Source organism: Pongo abelii, chromosome 8 (assembly GCF_028885655.2).
Source record: "Pongo abelii isolate AG06213 chromosome 8, NHGRI_mPonAbe1-v2.0_pri, whole genome shotgun sequence".
NCBI classification, from domain to species: domain Eukaryota; kingdom Metazoa; phylum Chordata; class Mammalia; order Primates; family Hominidae; genus Pongo; species Pongo abelii.
In genome coordinates, this window is record NC_071993.2 from 53,485,244 (window position 1) to 53,510,072 (window position 24,829).

General features: G+C 41.2%; 2 protein-coding genes across 9 annotated transcripts in view; one reads left to right on the forward strand and one right to left on the reverse strand.

Moving 5' to 3' along the window:
* Positions 1-23,540, reverse strand: part of GLUD1 (glutamate dehydrogenase 1) — a 44,465-nt gene extending 20,925 nt beyond the window's left edge. The window contains exons 1-4 of one of the 3 annotated variants that reach the window (XM_002833560.5): positions 22,844-23,540; positions 7,181-7,261; positions 6,575-6,630; positions 5,183-5,246 (exon numbers count right to left, since the gene is read on the reverse strand). In XM_002833560.5, coding sequence (XP_002833606.1) covers positions 5,183-5,246; positions 6,575-6,630; positions 7,181-7,261; positions 22,844-23,288 — 646 coding nt within the window. In that variant the 5' untranslated portion in view covers positions 23,289-23,540. Of the gene's footprint in view, positions 1-5,182; positions 5,247-6,574; positions 6,631-7,180; positions 7,262-9,090; positions 9,110-22,843 lie in introns of those variants that run through there. The other 2 variants (XM_054522236.2, XM_054522235.2) reach the window with 2 other exon arrangements.
* An 88-nt stretch (positions 23,541-23,628) lies between these two features.
* SHLD2 (shieldin complex subunit 2) overlaps positions 23,629-24,829 on the forward strand; it is a 93,141-nt gene continuing 91,940 nt past the window's right edge. For 2 of the 6 annotated variants that reach the window (XM_009236033.4, XM_024252986.3), the window contains exon 1: positions 23,688-23,765. The gene's annotated coding sequence lies outside the window, so the exon portion shown is untranslated. 6 annotated transcript variants of the gene reach the window in all.

Consider the following 24,829-nt stretch of genomic DNA (forward strand, 5'->3'; position numbering starts at 1 on the left):
TCAGCCTGACAGATAAATTCTTATATAGAGAACAGGTATGAGGCAGAAGTTAATCTTTTTTAAAAAAGCAACTTTTCTAACAGCATGTGACTATAGAATAGGAGATGAAAGGGTAATTTTGGTACACAGAGATATAAGCGGATGAGAAGGGTGGAGACATCAGGGTCCTGCAGAACTTTACATAGGTGATATTTACACTCACACAAGAGAATGAACATTGACCTTTCAAAAGCTTTTCCAAAAGCAGACAAGGAAGGAACACTTCTCAATTCATTCCATGAGGCTAGAACTGTCCTGATACAAAGACTAGACAAAAACATCATAAGAAAACTATATACCAATGTCACTTACAATAGCATTAAAAGGAATAAAATATTTAGTTGTAAGACTTCCATGTAAGACTTCTACAATGAGAACTACAAAACATCATTGAAAGAAATCAAGAGACCTAAATAAATGGAAAGACATCTCATATTCAGCATTGGAAGGCTTAATATGGTTAAGATGGCAATACTGGTCGGGTGCAGTGGCTCATGCCTATAATCCCAGAATTTTGGGAAGCTGAGGTGGGAAGATTGCTTGAGCTCAGGAGTTTGAGACCAGTCTGGGATACGTGATGAGACCTTGTCTCTACAAAAAATTAAAAAATTAGCTAGGCACAGTTGTGCACCCCTGTGGTTCTAGCTGCTTGGGAGGGTGAGGTGAGAGGATTGCTTGAGCCCAGGAGGTCAAGGTTGCAGTGACTGCTGCCTGGTACTCCAGCCTGGGTGAAAGGGCAAAACCTTTTTGGGGAGGGTGGGGAAGACGGCAATACTCCACAAATTAGTGTACAGATTCAATGAAATTCCTATAAAAATCCCAGCCTCAGGGTAGCGTGATGCCTCCAGCTTTGTTCTTTTGGCTTAGGATTGACTTGGCGATGCGGGCTCTTTTTTGGTGCCATATGAACTTTAAAGTAGTTTTTTCCAATTCGGTGAAGAAAGTCATTGGTAGCTTGATGGGGATGGCACTGAATCTATAAATTACCTTGGGCAGTATGGCCATTTTCACAATATTGATTCTTCCTACCCATGAGCATGGAATGTTCTTCCATTTGTTTGTATCCTATTTCATTGAGCTGTGGTTTGTAGTTCTCCTTGAAGAGGTCCTTCACGTCCCTTGTAAGTTGGATTCCTAGGTATTTTATTCTCTTTGAAGCAATTGTGAATGGGAGTTCACTCATGATTTGGCTCTCTGTTTGTCTGTTATTGGTGTATAAGAATGCTTGTGATTTTTGTACATTGATTTTGTAGCCTGAGACTTTGCTGAAGTTGCTTATCAGCTTAAGGAGATTTTGGGCTGAGACTATGGGGTTTTCTAGATATACAATCATGTCATCTGCAAAGAGGGACAATTTGACTTCCTCTTTTCCTAATTGAATACCCTTTATTTCCTTCTCCTGCCTAATTGCCCTGGCCAGAACTTCCAACACTATGTTGAATAGGAGTGGTGAAAGAGGGCATCCCTGTCTTGTGCCAGTTTTCAAAGGGAAAGCTTCCAGTTTTTGCCCATTCAGTATGATATTGGCTGTGGGTTTGTCATAGATAGCTCTTATTATTTTGAGATATGTCCCATCAATACCTAATTTATTGAGAGTTTTTAGCATGAAGGGTTGTTGAATTTTGTCAAAGGCTGTTTCTGCATCTATTGAGATAATCATGTGGTTTTTGTCTTTGGTTCTGTTTACATGCTGGATTACATTTATTGATTTGTGTATATTGAACCAGCCTTGCATCCCAGGGATGAAGCCCACTTGATCATGGTGGATAAGCTTTTTGATGTGCTGCTGGATTCGGTTTGCCAGTATTTTATTGAGGATTTTTGCATCAATGTTCATCAAGGATATTGGTCTAAAATTCTCTTTTTTGGTTGTGTCTCTGCCCGGCTTTGGTATCAGGATGATGCTGGCCTCATAAAATGAGTTAGAGAGGATTCCCTTTTTTTCTATTGATTGGAGTAGTTTCAGAAGGAATGGTACCAGTTCCTCCTTGTACCTCTGGTAGAATTCAGCTGACAAAGGGCTAATAGCCAGATTCTACAATGAACTCAAACGAATTTACCAGAAAAAAACAAACAACCCCATCAAAAAGTGGGCAAACGACATGAACAGACACTTCTCAAAAGAAGACATTTATGCAGCCAAAAAACACATGAAAAAATGCTCACCATCACTGGCCATCAGAGAAATGCAAATCAAAACCACAATGAGATACCATCTCACACCAGTTAGAATGGCGATCATTAAAAAGTCAGGAAACAACAGGTGCTGGAGAGGATGTGGAGAAATAGGAACACTTACACTGTTGGTGGGACTGTAAACTAGTTCAACCATTGTGGAAGACAGTGTGGCGATTCCTCAGGGATCTAGAACTAGAAATACCATTTGACCCAGCCATCCCATTACTGGGTATATACCCAAAGGACTATAAATCATGCTGCTATAAAGACACATGCACACGTATGTTTACTGCGGCACTATTCACAATAGCAAAGACTTGGAACCAACCCAAATGTCCAACAACGATAGACTGGATTAAGAAAATGTGGCACATATACACCATGGAATACTATGCAGCCATAAAAAATGATGAGTTCATGTCCTTTGTAGGGACATGGATGAAATTGGAAGTTATCATTCTCAGTAAACTATTGCAAGAACAAAAAACCAAACACCGTATATTCTCACTCATAGGTGGGAATTGAACAATCAGAACACATGGACACAGGAAGGGGAACATCACACTCTGGGGACTGTTGTGGGATGGGGGGAGGGGGGAGGGAAAGCTTTAGGAGATATACCTAATGCTAAATGACGAGTTAATGGGTGCAGCACACCAGCATGGCACATGTATACATATCTAACTAACCTGCACATTGTGCACATGTACCCTAAAACTTAAAAGTATAATAATAAAAAAAAAATTTCCAGCCTCTTTTTTTCTTTTGTTTTGCAGAAATTTACAAGCTGATGCTAAACACACATGTGACAGGATCAGGGTTCAGGCTCAGGTCTGAGCCTCAATCTGACACTCTCTGTGGAATGGGCAGTCAGGAAATAACAGATAAATAACATCAAATTTGAAGGTTTGCTGAGGAGTGAGAGAAAAAACTCCCTTTGCCTACCTCCTAGGCTTCAAAGCTGTCTGGGCCAAGATGTCAATTTAGCTGCATCCTGGGTCAATGAGGCTTTTGCACATTAAGCAAATAAATCAAATTACTAGAGTTTAAGCTGTGTTTTCTTTCAGTATTCCAATGATTCACTTTTTGACCTTTGGAATTATTAGGTACTTGTCAAGACTGATAAAATTAAGCTGGAGATATTGCAGATATGGGCGATAAATATGACTGAATAAAGTCTGAAACCATTCAAGACTATAAAACGTGTTTGAGATTTAGGGGAAGAGGAAAGACCTTTTAAAAATTATTAAGGCTATTAACAGGCTGAACATGACTTCAATTCACCATATTCAGAATCAGTAGGCACTCCTATAAAAGTGTGAGTGAGATAGTTAACCCATGTTAACAGGCTCCGTGTAATGACACACAAGTTCACAGTAGCGCTGGGTATGTGGCAAGTCAAAGGTCCAAATGCCTTTTATTATGAAAGGCCAAATCTAGTCAAGTTTTAGAGTTACCTAAACTTACTGTATTTCTATATTAGGTTATTTCATGACATTTATTTCATGACTCTTTTTTCCTAAAAACGAATCTGAATAGCTTTATTTCTTTTCACTTTCTTCTTGAAATGTGGTCTCGTTTTGTCGTTCAGGCCAGAGTGTGGCAGGCCAGAGTGCAGTGGCACAATCACAGCTCACTGCAGCCTCAACCTCCCAGGCTTAAGGGATTCTCCCATCTTAGTAGTTGGGACCACAGGCATGCACCATCACGCTTGGATAATGTTTTCATTTTTTGTAGAGATGGGGTCTTGCTATATTGCCCAGGGTGGTCTCAAACTTCCGGGCTCAAGTGATCCTCCCACCTCAGCCTCCAAAAATGCTGGGATTACAAGCACCAGCCACCATGCCCAGCCTTTATAGTTTAATTTCATGATAACTTGTGGGGGAAATGCTAAGAAAGGAAAGTAGAGAAAAATACACTTTATTTCCTATTTAAGTAGACCTTATTTTTTTTTAACTATACTGATAATGATAGGGCAAGTATTCTATTATTAAGTAACAATTAACACTCTTTTTTTTTTTTTTTTTTTGAGACGGAGTCTCGCTCTGTTGCCCAGGCTGGGGTTTAGTGGTGTGATCTTGGCTCACTGCAAGCTCTGCCTCCCGGGTTCATGCCTTTCTCCTGCCTCAGCCTCCCGAGTAGCTGGGACTACAGGCAACCGTGACCACGCCCGGCTAATTTTTTGTGTTTTTAGTAGAGACGGGGTTCCTACTAAACCCAATTAGCCAGAATGGTCTCAATCTCCTGACCTCGTGATCCACCTGCCTTGGCACTTTGAAGTGCTGGGATTACAGGTGTGAGCCACCATGCCCAGCAGTAACTATTAACATTCTATTAACTATACTGATAGGATAAGCATTCTATAAAGTAATTATGTATATTCTATTCAAACAAATTAGAAGCCTTCTAGATAAAACAAAAATATAGGTTTAAACTGCCTGAAAATTAAAGGGTACATGACAAATACTTACATATCATAGAAAAGAACATTCAGATTGCGCACAAAGAACATATCAACACAGATAATAGTAAGATACAAAAACATCAAGCAAACAAAGATTAGTATTTTCAGAAATGTTGTATGTTTGGCAAAAGCTCCTATAACAAATAGTAGGAGGCCGGGCACAGTGGCTCATGTCTGTAATACCAGCACTTTGGGAGTCCGAGATGGGTGGATCACCTGACGTCAGGAGTTCAAGCCCAGTCTGACCAACATGGCAAAACCCCATCTCTAGTAAAAATACAAAAATCAGCTGGGTGTGGTGGCACATGCCTGTAATCTCAGCTACTTGGGAGGCTGAGACAAGAGAATTGCTTGAACCCAGGAGGCGGACGAGATCACACCACTGCACTCTAGTCTGGGCAACAGAGTGAGACTCCGTCTCAAAAAAAAAAAAAAAAAAAAAAAAAAAAAATTTTTTTAGATGTTCCCACTTTATACCAAAAACTATGTGGCTACACATACCAATAAAGCCCTTTTTTGCTAGCTCCATGGTGAACCTCCTTGTGATCTTTTCCAATTCATTATCCTGTAAAATAAGAAAACAACAAAAACAAAAGAAAAAATTGATATAAAAATCGCTTGAGATTATAGCTAGCATCTTATTTTCTATTTATAGTACATTCTCATATGTCTTCTCATGTAATCCTTAGAACAACTCACAAAGTAGGCATTGCTATTTTAAAGGTGAGAAAACAAGGGATCAAAAAAGTAGGTTATAAAAACAAGATAGTAGAACTAGGGTTCAAATTCCCATTGTATTAATTCCCCCACTGAAAAATACACTAAATCTTAATTAAGATTAATTTAAATATAATTATATTCCATTTAAACGGTGAATTTTAAAGAGAATAAAAATCATGCATTTATGTTTGTATATAGATAATTTAGTATTATGTAAAGCATTGTGACAATCAGTTTGAATTAACTTGGAACTGACTGGATAAAAAGTAAGGTTTTATAGTCTTAGTTGAGATATTTGTCACTAGAATGAGATCCTGACATAAAAACTTCAGATCACAGTAATACTTTTTTCTTTTTGAGACAGAATCTTGCTCTGTTACCCAGGCTGGAGTGCAGCGGTGAAATCTTGGCCAACCTCTGCCTCCTGGGTTCAAGCAATTCTCATGCCTGAGCCTCCCAAGTAGCTGGGATTACAGGTGTGCACCACTTCACCTGGCTAATCAGATTACAGTATTTCTTAAATATGAGTATAAGTGTCTAAGTGAAGACATTATATAAATATGGGTATAAGTGTGTAAGTGAAGATATCAATTACCTTTTAATTAAGAAAAAATAAAACGAAAAGCAAAAAAGTAAAACAAAAGACTCATAAAAACAAAACCAAACAAAACAGAAAATGATAAAGGATATAGATATTAAGTAGGTGATCTTTATATGGCAAAACACTCTATGAGTTAATTCGTTACATTTTTCTATTCCATTTGAAAAGCAATGGGGACTACTGGTCTCACTGATATGGGGGATACAGAGAAGCCCAGTAATTTCAACTCCTTCATAAATGCACTGTGTGCACAAATGTCACTTTGAGGCCGGGTGCGGTGGCTCATGCCTGCAATCCTAGCACTGGGAGACGAAGGCAGGTGGATCACCTGAGGTCAGGAGTTCAAGAACAGCCTGGCCAACGTGGTGAAATCCCCTCTCTACTAAAAATACAAAAATTAGTCAAGCATGGTGGCGTGCACCTGTAATCCCAGTTACTGGATCAAGGAGAATTGCTTGAACCTGGGAGGCAGAGGTTGCCGTGAGCCGAGATCGCGCCATTTTACTCCAGCCTGAACAACAGAGCAAGACTCTGTCTCAAAAAAACAAAACAAATATCACTTTCATACTTACGGTATAGTTCTTGGGATTGATTTTAACACCAGCTTTAGCACCCCCAAACGGCACATCTGAAAGAGAAGGCTGATGGTTGCTATTCCATATAAATGTTAAAAAGTAAAATGACAGAAAGCACCACACAATATTAGAGAAACGTGATGCTTTAAGCTTGAATTTCTGAAAATTCAAGAAATAAACCTACCATCATTTTCTAAACTGTACTTTAAACAACATTTTATTGAACAGAAATTGTTCAATAAAATTGGCTAACCAAGTTCTAATATATATTTAATCAGTGCTCTTTACCACTTCTAAAAGATAATAGCTTATTTACTATCCTTCTACCATAATTTGGTCTTATTTACAGAATGTGTTGAGGAATTGAAAACAAAGATCTAGACTTAAAATCCAATTATCTCCTATTTAAAAAATTCCCCATGTAAAAAAAAAAAGCTATATCTTAATTTAGACTAACTGAAAAATGATGCAGGTCTTAAAGAGTACAACTTAAAAAAAAATCAGTTCTGATAAGGTATATTTCTATAGCATCTTAACAGTAACATGTGTGTAAACATATTTCCCCAGAGTTCTCATTAGGCAGCAAGAAAGGCGATCACTTACCAACCACTGCACACTTGTATGTCATCAGAGAAGCCAAAGCTTTTACTTCATCTACACTCACATCAGTGCTGTAACGGATACCTGGTGGTGTTTTTTTAAAAAATGTGTTGGGGTGGGTGAGAAAGAAGGGGTTATATTTAGAACAAACTTAAGTAAGCTTCAAAAAAGAAAGCTATAAATTGAAAATATCCACTTTTTACATTTTACACCTAAGCTATGTCCAAAAACACTTGAAGCAGCTCATATATCAGAACACCATGAAAAATGAATATAAAACATTTTAAAAAGCTGCTAATAACAGTAACTATGATTTCACAAGACAAAAATCACCCTGCAATGAATTTCTGTACACTTTCCAGAAGGCTTTTTTATGTTCCTTTTACCTTTGGTTTGGGAGACCTGGTTGCAGGGAGTTTGAGAATTCAGCTTGCTTTTTTTGGGGGGAGGTAGGGGTGGGAAACAGGGTCTTGCTCTGCTGCTCAGGCTGAGTGTAGTGGCACAGACACGGCTTACTGTAGCCTCAACCTCCTGGGCTCAGGTAATCCTCCCACCTCAGCCTCCTGAGTAGCTGGGACCACAAGTGCACGCCACCATGCCCAGCTAATGTTTGAATTTTTTGTAGAGTCAAGATCTCACCATGTTGCCCAGGCTGGTCTCAAACTCCTGGGCTCAAGTGATCCTCCCACCTTGGCTTCCCAAAGTGCTGGGATTACAGGCATGAGCCGCTGTGCCTGGCAAGAATTCTACTTTCTGATAATTCACAAACATGGGCAATGAATAGTCACCAGGTTCAAAATACCGTATGTCTAAACAGAGGTTTTGGCTTCAAATGGGTATACTGAAAGAGATCCTTACCTGTTATTCTCCTCACCCACTGCCAACCTCTTTCAATCTGAAGATGAGAAAGCTATTTTCCCTTCCTGAGGTTGAGTGATTCCCTTCACCACTTCTGCAAGGAGGGCAGGTAGCCAAGCAGAGAGGTAACTAGTGCCCCTGTATCTAGTAGCCATTACGTGTTGGTATAGGGTATACAGGAAGTGGGGATGCCCACCGCTTTGGCTTTGGGGGTCTTGGTCAATTACCCTTTGAAGTTCTGGAGTGCTAAGCCACCTTTCTTTCTCTATAATCCATTGCTTCTCAATCCCAAGGAGGAAAGGCTGAGCAGGGTTGATGTTTGACCACACAGTGCTTGGGGCACTGGGTGTTTGTGTGAAGGATACCCACAAGAAGCTGCAGCATTTTTTCTACCCTCCCACTCCCAACAGATTCAGCCCCTCTCGAGGGGCTGGGTACAATTTCCACTGGGAGTCACAGGTAAGTAATGGGAGCCCCAGGGACAGCTCTTTTAAAGAATTCTGAGAATAAAAGTTTTTCAGATAGAAAATATACAATATCTCATGGACTGGCAGTTTGAGAGAACTTCCCTAGTCAATCTTAAAAGCTAGCTTTTTTACATGTTTCTGAAAACATCAACCTTAATATTGATAATGTTTTAAGAGAATTTATTTATTGTACACATGATCATAAAGAGCATATTCTAAAGCTGAACATACTTATTTGGTCTACTGTAAAAACAAATTATATTTAGAGGAGTATGTGCTTAGAACTATATCTTGTATATAATTGATTCTCAAATTGTGAAATAAATGTACTCATTATTAAACTTTTACAATGCAAAATTACAGGTAATTTTTCTAGCACACAGCAGATATCTGTATAGCTCACTCCCCCATTTCATTCAGGTCTCTGTTAAAAACTTCATTCTGAGAGGCTCTCCCTGACCACTGTATTTAAAAGAGCACCTCTTTCTCACTCCCACTTTCCTGCCTCTCCTACCTTACTTGTTTCTTCAGATCGTTTATTATTACTGACTTTGCATTATACATGTGTTTATTATCTGGCTTCCCTACCTGGTAAGTTAGCACCACGAGGGCAGACTTTGTTATGTTCACTGCTTTAATTCCTGGTTCCTAACATAGAAATGGCATATATTAGGCACTCAAATACATGCTGAATTAATATATGAATATTCTGACTCTTAAAATTTAAAAAAGAAAGAAAAGCTATGGCCACAAAAAATTTTGACATACATGTTAAGTTTTAAATAACTTACCATAAGCCTCCATACATATCATGAAAGGACTCAAAGTATACAAAATTGGGGATGGGGGTGATGGGGAGATGATGGTCAAAAGGTACAAAGCCTCAGTTAGACAGGAGGAATAAGTTTCTTTGAGCTAGATTGCACAGCATGGTGAATACAGTAAATAATAATAGATTATACATTTGGCCCAACATGGTAGTTCACGCTTGTAATCCCAATACTGGAAGGCTGAGGTGGGAGGATCACTTGAGCTCAGGAGTTTGAAACCAGCCTGGCCAACATAGTGAGACCTCATTTCTACAACAACAAAAAGTACTGCACATTTCAAAATCACTGAGTAAATTTCAGATGTTCTCACCAGAAAAAATGATAATTATTTGCAATTGTTTCCAGAGGTGAACAGGTTAATCAGCTTGACTTAATTATGCAATGTTGTATTCATAAATCATAAAATTACTTTGTACCTCATAAATGTATACCTACAATTTGTCAATTTACAATTTAAAAAATAAAAAATTTAAAAAGTATTTCCAGTCAGATAAAGCCCACAGAAAAGGAAAAAAAAAACAACTGTAAATAATATTAAGATGAATCATTTGTATCTTAAAAAAAAATTGAGTTGGGCTTGGGGTCATGTGCGTATAGTCCCAGATGCTCAGGAGGCTGGGGCAGGAGAATTGCTTGGGGGCAGGAGAATTGCTTGAGCCCAGGAGTTGCAGGCTGCAGTGAGCTACGCTCAGGTCACTGCACTCCACCCCAGCAGCAGAGCCAGACCTTTTCTCCAAAAAAAAAAAAAAAAAAAAGAAAAAAAAAGAAAAAAAATTGTTTAAACACTAAAATGTACTTTTCAAATTATTCAAAATGCTTCTAAGTAATACCACATATTATTTAATGATAACTACACTAAGCCAGGAAAATGGTCAGGCGCTGTGCCCAGGCGACCCAGCCTGCACCATCCGCTTGCATGGAGGGGTGCTAACGCCGCTCTCCTAGGATGGGTGTCACAACTGCGAGGAACATCACACATGGGGAATCTGGCACGGTGCCCTGCAAGTGGTCAACAGGCAAATCTCAACTATTACCACTGCTATAACAAGTATTACAAAGTAATGGCATGTAACAAAGCAATTAAAAAGTCTAAACTGACAGGAGTTTGAACAAATGACTTAATAAACCTTGGTTTCATTACTTCTACATAAATTCACAGGAAGTGGTAAAACAATGTATTAATTAAGAACTAGTATTTCTTCTCCCACACATAAATCACTTTTTCCATTGCTCTTTTAGAGCCTGTGGAAGTCATCACTACATTATTTTTCGTTTTCCTTGCTTTCTTAAGTGGAGGAAAAGTTACTTTCTTTTAACTTAGAAACATAAGAATTTTAACTTGCATTTAGCAGGGAGCTAAAAACTGCTGGAAACAATGATATTCATAAATCAAACAGAAGCATTCAAATGGCAAGCCTAATATTCTAGAAATAGATGCTATTAAAAATTAGAAACCAGACCCCTCCTTCCACACAACAGTGTAAACAGAATGTCCATTTTATCATAAGTCATGGAATGATATGAGTCAGAAACTGTGTGTGTATAACAAAAGACATGTTCCGCTGGATGGAACCCAGGAATTCTTGTTTGTAAAATTAAATTTTCTTTCCCAGCTACACCCATTTAGAGAGCTCAACTGCTAAACAGTGAAGAGAAGCAGTTTCACAAATTACCTCTCACACCACAGGCATTTTCTGTAGGCTATGAACCAACAAAGGTTTAGTGAATGGAAGCACAGGAGGAGCTATAAAGAAAGTAGCAGCTTAGTGGAAGAAGCCCGGAGCCAACAGAGCAGGGACAGGGAGGGGATAGAAATGAATGCAAGTGATATTGCCTGGGCTAAAGAAGAAACATTTTCACTTTAACTTTCTAGTTAACCAGTGATACATACATGTTTTTAATTCTACAAATTGGCAAATATCGAGTACTGGGCTACCTAAACTGGTAGTCCGAAAAACAAAAAATTTTAAAGTGCACCCATTAATAAAATACTCTGCAGCAATACTTGAGACAAAACAATCTCCAATAAGACACGATGTACCCACACATAGAAAAAGCCAGTTACTCTTCCTTCTCTGGGTTTGGAAACCAAAGAAAACTATCAATAATATACTGTCACCTGAAAATAAGACTTAACTACATTCTAAGGGACACTAAGAGATTTAAGTAGGGGCCGGATGTGGTGGCTCACGCCTATAATCCCAGCACTTTGAGAGGCCGAGCTGGGCAGATCACTTGAGGTCAGGAGTTTGAGACCAGCTTGGCCAACTTGGTGAAACCCCATCTTTACTGAAAATACAAAAATTAGCTGGGCGTGGTGGCACACTCCCGTAGTCTCAGCTACTCACAAGGCTAAGGCGGAGGTTACAGAGAGCTGAGATTGTACCACTGCATTCCAGCCTGGGCAACAGTTTGAGACTCTGTCTCAAAAAAATTAAAAAAAAAAAAAAAAAAAAAAAAAAGTAAGAATATGACTGCAAAAAGGAAGGTACTCAACTCAATGGATTGGGAAAAATTAGCACAACTGGAGAATGTGAAGGACAAAATGATGTGACATATACCTCAAAGTTCTGAAAGGCATGGAAAGCCTAGCACTTTTGAATGCCTACTCCCATTGAAATATACTCAATTTGAAGTTGTTCAAAAAAGTCAAATAATAGGAAAATACATATACATACAAGAAAATCAGAAAATCTTAAAATATTTAAGCCAAAATGAAGCAAGAAGGATCTCATGTGGTCTGAATATTGTCACTTTTTATGAAACCGAGCCTTTCCTCCTTCAGCCGAGAAGGCTGAAGGTGAACAGGACCAACAGAGATCAAACAGGGGCACAGAACAGAAACTAGGAGGAGGAAGGAAGAGATGTTTTATTCCAGAAATGGAGGAAAGTAAATTATATTTTTGTATCCCAAAGTGTTGGAGGGTTAGGCATGGTGGCTCATGCCCGTAGTCCTAGCACATTGGGAGGCTGAGGCAGAAGAACTTGAGCTCAGGTGTTTAAGACCAGCCTGGACAACATAGTGAGATCCCATCTCTACACACACACACACACACACACACACACACACACACACACCCCACACACACACATCTTAAAACTTTGTTAGACTCCATTGATGCATTACTAGTGTTTGGGATCAACTGGGTCTTTGGTCAACTGTGCTAGTAGGAATGAAGGTAAATACTTTTAACAAAGAGCAGGAGTCCATGGCTGGCTAAGATAGACAGTGAATGGGCTTGGTACACAGGTGTCAGCCACAGAACTGATGCCATTAGAAACATGGCCTAAAAATCTAGGCCACCTTGCTGACAAAGTCATCTGTGCATCCAGCTCACCAGAGGAAACTAAAGACACACCACCCATGACGTTTATTATTTATCAATCTCAGTAAAGCTGGAGGAAGGGCTAGGGGATAGAATGACGTGTGTACTACAATGGGAACTTTTAAATCATTCCTTCTATTCTGAACAGAAACTGACTAAACAGTTATTTTATGTTAACTGGTATCCAGATGTTTCCAAAGAATATTAGTGAAATGCAGACATCTGCAACTACATACAGTACAAAGCACTGATCTGATTTTTAACTTAATTACCACAGATATTCCTTAGTATGCTCAAGTCTAATGAGCAGTGCATGCTAAGTTTTTCTAGGAGAAATAAAAATCAAAAGCAAAAACTAGCTTAAGTTGCTATAGCGATGAAGAAAACAAACCAGCTCATTACTTTAAAAAAGATTCACTGAAAACCACAACTGACTAAGCTTGAATTTTTTTCCTTTTCCTAGCTGACTCAAAAGCAAACACACAAAAGCCTCCAGCTAGAGTCACTGTTTTTTTTTTATAATTAGTCTTTAACAAAACATTTATGAAAATTCAAGTGGTTTTGAAATTACTTGAACCTGGTTCTCTTAATAGGGTTTGATTTATTCATCAGAAATCTAATTTCCAGCTGCACTCTCTCACTTTTCAGGAACTATTTATTCAATAACCAAGAGTTCTACCAGAAGCACAGAACCACCAGAAAAGCAAAAAGGCCTCAGAACAACTCTTAATATTTAGAAGTTAACACTCTTGCCACTTACTCATCAGATTGTATTTTTTCACTTAATATTAATGTACCTTCTAACCCACAATAATGTAGCATAACTTAATTTAAAATGAAGAGAGGAAGGTTAGAAACAGGGAAGAACTCTCAATGACCACCCGCAAGTAATGACCACCTGAAATACTATGTCTCAGATAAAAATTCAGACATTCAGCATGGGGAAGGAGCACTGCATATAGGAGCTAAGAAAAAGCACACACTTTAGGTTGGCCGTGGTGGCTCACGTGTGTAATCCCAGCACTTTGGGAGGCTGAGGTGGGCAGATCATTTGAGGTAGGAGTTCGAGACCAGCCTGGCCAACATGATGAAACCCTGCCTCTACTAAACACACAACAAAATTAGCTGGGCGTGGTGGTGCACACCTGTAATCCCAGCTACTGGGGAGGCTGAGGCAGGAGAATCGCTTAAACCTGGGAGACGGAGGTTGCAATGAGCGGAGATTGCACCACTGCACTTCAGCCTGGGCGACAGAGAGTGAGACTCCGTCTCCAAAAAAAAAAAAAAAAAACCAGAAAAATTATACTTTAATTGCTTTAGCAGCATCAATGTACTGTTTTGTATAAAATAGGCAAATACCATCTTAGATTTTTAATCCAGTGTCTAAATCTTTTATTTTAACCTGAATAAATTTTGAAGAGGTAACTAAGCTTTCTGGGAAGCAAATGTTTAGCTGATATTAGAAAAATATAACCTATTGACAGATCAAAGAAAAAAAGGAAGAATACCTTTCTCTTTAAAAATTTAAAATTATAATACATATGTATGTATTTCTATCAAAATTTAAATACAAAAAGAAAGCTGAAGACTCCCTTGACTTCCACTTGTGACCCGTCTTCTCCTTAGCGGTGACTATTCTTAGCAATGTAAGTGTATATCCTTCCAAATCATGTTCCCTGCAATTACATATGTACATATCCATAAAACATACAGCTTTGTTTTGTGTTATTTAACTTACAGCCTGATGGATGGAAGATTATGCATTAAAAGGGGGATTTTGTTAATTTTTCTTGGTAGATTCTCTTATTCTGATCTTGATTAACAGCAACTTAGCTGCACTTTCACACCAAACAGGTCTTGGAATCGGAAATGATGCTAGTTAAAATGGTGAATATAAAGTTGGATTTAGTAAAAGATAACAGTAACTTGTTATCAAAAAGTTTCAAAGGGATAAAGGCTTGAAACCTCAGCTATCCAGTTTCATATGAATTATTTACAAGTCTGCATGATAATTTGAGATGGGTCTTAAAAGAGGCAGAAGAATCCTAGGGAGGGGGAAGCGAGGCATGGACAGGCAGAGGGGCTGCACTATGCAAGGGCATGACGGAGAAAAGTACGTGCCTGGATTTCCAATTTCCCTGAGGATAATTTTACACCAGATCTTCTTTATTTTAAAAATCCAATCCTTTTTCTTAATAACCCCATCTGTCCCTGATACCACCATTTTTTTCTACCAGTCTCTCAGGCTAGAAATTTTGTGGTTATCTTTGCCTCTTCTCTCCTTCATCCTGTAAATCCTATCTGTTGGGAATACATTACTGGCCTTTCTTCAAAGTGTTTTATCTGTCTTTTCTTTTTCATTCTCTGCTATTAACTATAACTTCATTCTCAGTTCCACTGTTGCCTAGCTTTCTGTGCCCTGCTAGGTTCATCATTATCCATCAAACAAACATAAAAGGAAAAAATTGGCCTGGCGCGGTGGCTCACGCCTGTAATCCCAGCACTTTGGGAGGCCGAGGCAGGCGGATCATGAGGTCAGGAGATCGAGACCATCCTGGCTAACATGGTGAAATCCCAGCTCCACTAAAAATACAAAAAAAAAAAAAAAAATTAGCCGGCGTGGCGGTGGGCGCCTGTAGTCCCAGCTACTCGGGAGGCTGAGGCAGGAGAATGGCATCAACCCAGGAGGCGGAGCTTGCAGTGAGCCAAGATCGCGCCACTGCACTCCAGCCTGGGAGACAGCAAGACTCCATCTCAAAAAAAAAAAAAAGGAAAAAATTGTTTTTACTCACACATTTCTGACACCAAATGTGTGGGTTTTCCACACTAAGCGGTTCTCCAGTTCTCTGCAGATACAAACTGGGTGTCCTGCAATTCAGTTCTGACACTGACTACCAGGGTTAGCACAGACCCCACAGCTCAAGGGCTCAGTCTCACAAGACTGTTCCCTACTTCAGATGCCAGTTCCAAGTCCTGGGTACCCAGGACTTCTGTCCAACTTGGCTACCAATCAGGGGGTTCCCATGGCCCCCTCCTCAGGTTCAATAATTTGTTATAAAGGCTCACAGGATTCAGGGAAACGTTACTTATGTAAAGGATACATATCAACAGCCACATGAAGAAGTACACAGGGCCATATCTGGAATGTCCCCAGTGCAGGAGCTTCTGTCCTCCTGGAATTTGGAGTGTACCACCCTACCCATACATGGATGCATTCACCAACCTGGAAGCTCTCTGAACTCTCCCCATACTCCACCCATCAGTTAGGGTTTGTATAGAGGTTCCATTATGAGGGAATGACTGATTGCTGATTAAAATCAATCTTCAGCCCCTTTCCAATCTCCAGAGGTCAGAGGGTGGGGCTGAAAGTTCCAAATTTCTAATTATGGCTTGGTCTTTTTGGTGACTAGCCCCCACCTTGAAGCTACCCAGAAGCCCATCAAGATTGTCCTAGTTAGAACAAAAGATGCTCCTATCACTCAAGAATTTGCAAGAGATTCAGGAGCTCTGTGTTGGGAACCAGGCAAAGAGACCAAATATATTTACTGTCACAAGTCCTTATTTCTCATTACTTACAAATGTAGTTTGTTCCACTTCCTGCCTTGGGTGAAGCCACCACCTCTTTATCTGAAATGGCCTTATCCAACTCCTATCCAGCCTTCTCTGTTTCCACATCAAGACTGACTGACTGCTGGGCATGGTGGCTCACGCCTGTAATCCCAGCACTTTGGGAGGCCAAGGAGGGTGGATCACATGAGGTTGGGAGTTCGAGACCAGCCTGACCAACATGGCAAAACCCTGTCTCTACTAAATATACAAAAATTAGCCAGGTGAGGTGGTGCATGCCTGTAATCCCAGCTACTTGGTAGGCTAAGGCAGGAAAATTGCTTGAACCTGGTAAGCAGATGTTGCAGTGAGCCAAGATCGCGCCACTGTGTGCCAGCCTGGGCAACAAGAGCAAAACTCTGTCTCAAAAAAAACAAAAAAACAAATAAACAAACAAGACTGTCCTTGGTTTCCTTGAACTCCTACTGCAATAACACATGATTTACTTTGTTGTTTTTTTTTTTTTTTGTCGTTTATTGACTGGTTCTAGGAAAGGAAAATGTAGAAACAGAATACTGAGCTAATAGCAAAACAAAAAAGATATAGGGTACAAAGGAGATTTGAATCTGCTCTACTTGGGAGAAATCAATGAAAAAAATATTCCAAGAAATAAAAAAATTCAACTTTGTTTTTTTAAAAGAACCCTTTGCATAAAGTTCAGAGATCTTGCCTGCAGGAACAAAAAGCACATAATAGAAAAATTGATTTACTTAGAATATAGACTATAGTTCATAATAAAAGCAGTCCTTATTTGGTAAACCTCCAATACGAGTACATCACCCTTGGTTATTTCTTTGCTCTTCCTCTCTTGGCAAAAAAGAAAAAAAAAATTCATGCAAAATCCTACTAAGGCCCAATATGTACAAAATATTTTTTAAAAGTCCTATGTTGATATATTTGTGATAATAACAAACGATAAAAGAAGTCATACTACTGACAACCTTTGAAATTTTCATTTGTCATCTTTCACATTTTCCTCTAGCCTGGAAGCAAATCAGAAGAATTACGTCTGATAGACTTTCTCCAAGAATAATAATCAAGAGAAATAGCAATTCATGATAAACAAAGCATTTTCTTAGTTTTTAATGAAGAAAACTAAGAAAGTAATTTCAAAATTATTCAATAGAAAATCTTTAAAGATAAATGGAGTACACACTGGTAGAGAAATGAGTTGTTCTGGCTAACACATTAATCTCTCAAACACCAAAGTCTTCAAACCTCTTTGGATGGAAAACTGTTTAAAATGTTATTTCAGGTCTTTGGAGTTGGGTGTAGGGGAAAAAGGTTATTTCATTTCCTTAGCAATTAGAATAAATGGACCTCTAGAGATATCGTCTATGCTGAGTTTTATATGCAAAGTTGTTTGAATATGTATTTTTCTAGGAAGAAGGTAGGTCTTCTAATAGCTTTTAACAGAAATTTCAAAGGTATCTATGATCCGAAGTATTAGGAAGCATTGTGTCAACGGCATGAGGTGGTTCTCTTAGGCTTAAAAGCCTAAGATACAATTTGTAACTTTTTGCATAAATAAATCCCAGACAACAATGATTAAGGTGGGTGCTGGAATCAGATGCCCAGAATCTGAACCTCAACTCCGCTACATACTAGCTATGTCACCCTGCCAAAGGACACTTCACTCCTCAACCTTAGTAGCCACATTTGGAAATCAGGGACAACAGTGTATTGCACGAGGCATAAAAGCAATGATGCATGAAAAGTTCTTACATGCATTGTTGCTATGAGGCATAGAACTGATGATGCATGAAAAGTTCTTAATAAAATGCCTGGCACACACAGAGCTGAATAAATGTTAGCCTTTGCTAATATCTGACCTTGGTGAAGGCAGAATGTGTGTGGCTGCAGAATCTTCCAGGTATAGTTGCCTTTTTGTAAAGATAATTGGAAGGTCTTGAGCAGCTCCTTCTCCTAGTTTGTCTTCTTGTCCTTAATAAAGCCTTTCCTGCCTTTATCAGTAGTATTTCACATATTAGCAATTCCGACTTGATAGTGAACACTTGAATCTGTATTAATTTCTGCCTCTGGAAAGGGGAAAATATTGATTCATTTGGATAACTAGTCAGTTTTAGACAGCGGCATTAGATTTAAGATTGTTCATGGTTATATTGGTGGAAGGACTTGGGGTAGAGCTGCTTCACTTTTCATTTTGTAACTTTCATTACTATTTGATTATGTGAATCACGCATGTGTATTTTATGGGTTTGCTGAGTACAAAATTTATGGGCTATTTATGAATCGATGTGCTCTAAAGTCATATTAGAGACTTTTCTCTTTATTACTTACATTGTAAAAGTCTAATTATTGGGTAAAATAAATAGAAAAGAAGAACAGTCACGTGGCAGAGACTAGTGTCTAGGATTTTTTCAACATCTACAGGTTAGTATTTTAGTTTTTAATGTTTACAGGCAGAACTCTTAGTATTTTTAACATAAGTAGATAAAAACCGATTTTCCTAAGCAATCTGAATTATTAACAGCGGTAAACCTAATTTCTTCCCACTATATGCCAAAAGTTCGGGCTCAATTTTTATTTCTTGTACTTAAACACTACAAGTTGTATTGAACTTTAATATATACTGGTACTTAGGCTCCAATTTTTGATGCCCTAATTCTTACAAAGTATACTTTGGATAATGAGTGAGCAGTTGTTTGTCTCCCTGCATGTGGGGCTTTACTGCCAAAAGCAAACTTGCTAAATGGATTCATACACTTAAGTGACAGAAAGACTGAAATCTGATGTACAGATCACTACCATTACCAAGGGTCTTCATTTTCTAGTATACTTTGGGAGAAAAGACGCATTTGGCTTCCATGAAATAAAAAGGCATAAGGGCAACACAGTTCCGTATTTAAATAAGATGTATTAAAAACAACAACCTCGGGGCTAAGTGCTTTTAAAAGACACACAAATTACCTATCCTCCGACTGAATTTTCAGAAAAGTCCTAAATTAAATTCACCTACAAAGGTTATATTTTATCTGTGGCAGCAGATGCAGACACAGAGCCACTTAAAAATATTACAAACTGTGAGTTTGTTAAAAGTTACCTAAGTTTTGATGGTTGTCAATTGAGCATAGCAAAATAAGTCAGAAACATTTTTTCTCCCAGTGAAGGCAGAGAAATATCTCATTTTAAATCAGTATCAGTGCTTTCTATAGTCTTCCCTTAAGCGCTAAACAATGACATCCCAGAGGCTGAGGGTGTCTTTAACACTGCATTGACTCCGGTCTTCCCTTGCATTATGTCATCAAGATTCCACTGTTTCCTTCTGGCATTTTGACCTTTAAAAACTAGTTACTGGGTTAATATAGGTTATACTTCTTTGGGTACTAATATTTGTAATTAAAAGACTTAGGGTCAATGGATGACAGAACTCCATCTACGGTCCATCAACTATATGTAAATTATGATAATTTTAGAAAATTTTATGATAGTAGCATCAGTGATAGGGAATTTTAATAGTTTTAATATCAAGACAACTGGGGGGGCAGACTGGAAGAGAAAGTTAATTGACTCCTACCATCAATAAATTGCTATTATCAATCTGTACTTTCCCTCCAAACTGACTTTAAAACGATAAACTTCCTTCTAAAAAGGTAGACTGGTCTCAGGCAGAACCATAGCAAATGAAATACAGATAATTTACTCAGAGAAAGTTAATAGAACAATATTTGATAATATTTCCAAACACACCAGAACTTTTGAACCAGTCTTCTCAAATCAGTTGCATATTCTCACAATATGCCCCTTTGCTGGAAATATTTTTAAGGCCTCACTTAAACTTCCCTTCAGATCCTATAGCATACTCTTTCGAATCCTTAACACAGACAAATCTAATGGCCTCAGGTACATGTAGTAACTGGGAAAACAAAAGCACAAAAACAGTGTGTATTATTAAATATTTACTTGGAAAAAGTACACATCAGCCACCAAGTCTTATAATCATCTGTTTCCCTTAGAGATTATTGCTAGATTGTTGCTTTGCTTCAACCTCAAGAATTTTAATTTAGAAAACTCAGGGATAAGGTTGCTCTTGAGGGAAAATGAGATACAGAAAGCTGAAGGCTGGTAAAAGGGTGGAGAGAGGCAGATGAGGTTTTTTTTTGTGGCAAAGAACCAATGGGAGAGAAGACAGGTTACTGGGGAGAGGGAAGAAGAATGTGTTAAAATATGTTTAAGAGGGAAAGACAAAATTTCATAGGGATTATCCAAAGCATTCAAAAAAATCTCAATCACCTAATATATTCTGTGTTTCTAAGACTAGAGCGGGACCACAAAGGTTAACAATTTCTTAGATGTTAAAAAAGCTTTAAGAAAGAAGACCTGTCCCTCTTAGAATGCACATTCTCTGCAAACAAGGGTGATAAATGGGTAGATAGATCTGGGGATGTCTTGAACACAAAGCATGGAAGGCTATCAGTACCCAAATTTTGCTGATCATCTGTTTAGTATACTGTTTATTAAGCACACTAAAATATTTAAGGGCTTTCATAGCTATACAATCTTCCCCAATCCAGAAAGCCTTTCAAATTCCTGAAGATAATAAATTTATCACTTTGTAGAGGCCAATTTTCTTTGATGTTCTATCAATGCTTGCAACAGTTTATTAGTAACAATTCAGTTTTCCTTGTTTATATGCTGGGGGTTAATAGCATGCTTTTTTGTAAATGGGATAAATGGAACAGAAAATTGTATCTTACACTCTAGTACAAGCAAGCGCTACAGTAACAGTGCTTTAGTATGGCTGACCCAATTTGTTGCTAGGTTCAATATTTTGGCATTAAAACTGCTGTGGCAACAAGAGAAAGAGGACTCACAAACTATGCTAAACGAGTTGCTTCAGTTAGTTTGTGGAGCTGCGACTTATAAAAACAGGAGAGAGCTGGGCATCTGAAGAATCGAAGAAAAAGGATTTCAGAGACCAAATCAGATCCTGCAGAAAACCACATACACTGATTTATCTGTACACCTTTTAAAGGACTAGCAAATGCTGCCAGCAAGATAATAGAAAATAAACTTGATGTCCGTTTTAAGAAAACGATGCAACTCAATATTTGCTAAACATTGCCTGAACTTCCTCCAACATCCTTATTTGCCTTTCTTTGGAGTCTGAACTTGTTTTCCTGGTTTGGAGAATAAGGGAGTGGTAGGAAGAAGGTAGGCAAATGTAGGAGACTGACGGTGTGTACATTTTATACAATTTTGAAGCTAGAAAGGAAATCAGAGGTTAAAGTGGTTCAAACATTGGTTTTGGCTGAGGAAACCAGAGCTAGAGGATAATTAAGCTCCAAAGTTAAGTCCTAGAAATGGGTGGGGTCAATGCAAATTTAGTAAATCTTTAAAAGCAACCTTTGTCTCCCCTGCTGGGAACACCAGCACCGCTCAAGTTTTTTCCGGTACAGAGAGGATTTCTAAAAATCCTTACAAGTCAGCGGGCATAATTGAAAGAGCACAGAACCAAGTTTACTGAGACATAGGTCTAGCCCAACATCCTCTGTGCTTCTCAGCCAATCCATCTCCAACAAGACTCCTCGCCTCCCTGGGCTCTTTATTCCACATAATTTTTCTTTTGTACAGTAGAAAAAAGTGGTTTGTCCTTTCCATTTTAGGTTACTAAAGAGGTATGGTGCAATGTATTGGGGGGAAAAAAGCTCTTATTTGCTCGAAGAAAGCAATCTGACTACAGAGGCCAAATCTACAGACATTAAATGATTTAAACTACAGGATAACCCGGTGACTACCAAACATTATCTGACCCCTTTCTTCACGTACTATATCTTTCCTGAAGCTCAAATCCAGGGCTAGCCAGGACCAGTACACACCCCCAGAGCTATTTCATTCCATTGGCTGGCTGGCCATCCGCAGCCTACAACCTGTATATTTATCGTCAGGACGCCAGGTGTTTATTTGTCAGAGATATTACACTGCTTGTGATTTTTTTGTGTTTTTCCTTTTTTTGGTATAAAACAGAACTTGTCAGAATGGGAAAATTACTTAATTGAAACGATTAACGCGTGATTAGTAAATTCCTTTCGTTAATAAAACTGTCTAGATTTCAAACTTAGAAGCCAAGTCATTTTCTATGTTCGGATATCATCTGTCACTGTTGGGACAGGAGTGAAGAAATACCAGAAAATAATTTGACAGTTTGCATTTAGGGGAGAGTCACAGAAGCCCAAGAACACTGACGAGGCATTATCACACGGGCAGGTCATTCCCTTTCCTAGAAGTGCATTTCGGCAGGACCCGCCGTGTGTGACACAGACACCGGGACCAAAAGGAGACCGGTGCAGCGTCTACTCTGCATGCAAGATCAACATATACAGAGGCCAGGGGTGACGGCGCGGGGGAGGGGGCAGGCCAACCGCATGATGGTTTTAAGGCGGAAAAATCACCATCCACAGAGCCGGCCACATCCGAGGCGGGGTAACCCGGGCGGGGACCCGGCCCGCTCCAGCTGGGCTGGGCTGGGCTGAGCAGCGGCCCCGCACCGGCAGGAGGCCGGAGGGGAGGGCCGCAGGGGAGGCAGGGAGGGCGGGACGGGGCCCGGCCGACGCTCACCTCCCTTGCAGGGCGTGCGGTGCTGGCTGTGCTGGGCCCGGTAGCCTTCGATGACCTCCCAGGAGCCGTCGTCGCGCCGGATGGGGAAGGAGAGACTCAGCACATGGTTGCAGGGCTTGATGATCCGCAGGATGCCGCGCACCCGGTTCCGCTTCTGCTCCTCGCTCTCCCGGGTCCTCAGGTCCTCCACCAGCTTGTCCTCCACGATGCTGGCGCCGCGATCGAAGAAGCCCTCCACCATCTTGAAGAAGTTGGGGTCGTCCTCGCGGTCGGCCACCGCCTCGCTGTAGTGGCGCCGGGCGGCCAATGCGAGCCCCGGCTGCGGGGCGGCGGCGGGCTGTCCCCGGGCCCGGCCCAGCAACGCGGCCGAGTCGGCAGACGCCGAGCCCAGGGCAGCGGGCCCGGCCCGGGACAGCAGCAGTGCTTCGCCCAGGTAGCGGTACATGGCGACAGGCGGAGGGGAGGTGCGTGATGATCGCGGAACAGGCGCGCTTTCTCAGACTCCCCGCGACTAGGGAGGAAGGGTCCCGCGCGGGTTGCCCTTTTAAGCCGCAGCTTCCTGCCTGCCCTGCTGTCCCCTCCCCTCGGGCGCTCGCCACCTAACGGGGAGGACGGACTTCGGGGGCAGGGCGCCGCCCAGGGCGCCGGGCCTCCGCCTCCGCCGCGGCCTCGCCGGGCCTCGCTGGCGGCGGCGCGTGCCGGCGGGGCGTCGGGGGCGCGCAGGCGCGGGCGGGCTCGGCGCGCATGCCCGCGCGCCAGTGGGGAAGGGAGGGGAGGGGAGGGGAGGGGCGAGGAAGGGAGAGGTGAGTGGAGTGGAGGGGTGGGGGAAGGGCAGGGAGGGGAAGGTCGGGGCGGGACGGGGCGGGCCCACGGGTGGCCGGATCTGCCCGGAGGCCGCACCCGCCTCCGGCGGGGCTCTCAGGTATGTGCGCCGCGGGGGTCCCTCGGGGCGGTTGGGGGTAGCCCAGGGAGGTCGAGGTCGGGGTCGGGGGCTGGCTTCTGTAGGGCGCTCAGAGGCCGAGTCCCCCGGAGCGCGGCGTGTGTGAGGCTTGGAGGTTTGGTCGGGGACCGGGTCCTGTGAGTCACGGGCGCCCCTCCTTTCCGCCCGCGCGCCCTCCGAACGGGCGGCCCACCCTCGCCTGTTCTGGCGGCCTCAGGCCGGGGCCGGGCTTGCGGGTGCTGACACGTGGGCAGGAAAGCGAGGCAGAGCCGCCGCCGCGGAAGGCCGGGCTGAGGGCTCGGCGTCACCAGCCAGGGCTGCAGAGAGCGGCGTGGCACCCGGAGTTGGATTATACGTGGCTGGCGTGAGCTGGAAAGGAGTCACTCGCTCACAAGCTCTCACCACGCGAGCTTTTATTGTCCCGTTCAACTGCTCCGCAGTGTGGAGATCGCATAGTTACGCACGTCGTGGTTGTGTCGCCCCACAGCACTGACTTTGCTTCACCTTTGCAGAGAGAGGCTCCGGCCCGGCGCGGCGGCTCACGCCTTTAGTCCCAGCACTTTGGGAGGTCAAGGCTGGAGGATGGCTTGAGCCCAGGAGTTCGAGGCTGCAGTGAGCTACGATCGCTCCACTGTACCCCAGCCTGGGCGACAGAGGGAGACCCTATCTCCCTCTGAAATAGTCTAAAATAAGGAAACTAGAAATGCAATAATGCCCCCAGGAAATTCTTTCTCAGGAATATATGTATTTGTTAAATGGTTAAGTATGTGATTTATTTTTTATTTATTTGAGACAGAATCTTGTTCTGTCGCCTAGGCGGGAGTGTAGTGGCACCATCTTGGCTCACTGCAGCTTACGCCACCCTGGGTTCGTTCTAGCGATTCTCCTGCCTCAGCCTCCCGAGTAGCTGGGATTACAGGCACGCACCACCACACTCGGCTAATTTTTGCATTTTTGTAGAGACAGGGTTTCGCTGTGTTGGCCAGGCTGGTCTCCAACGCCTGACCTCAAGTGATCTGCCCACCTAGGCCTCCCAGAATGCTGAG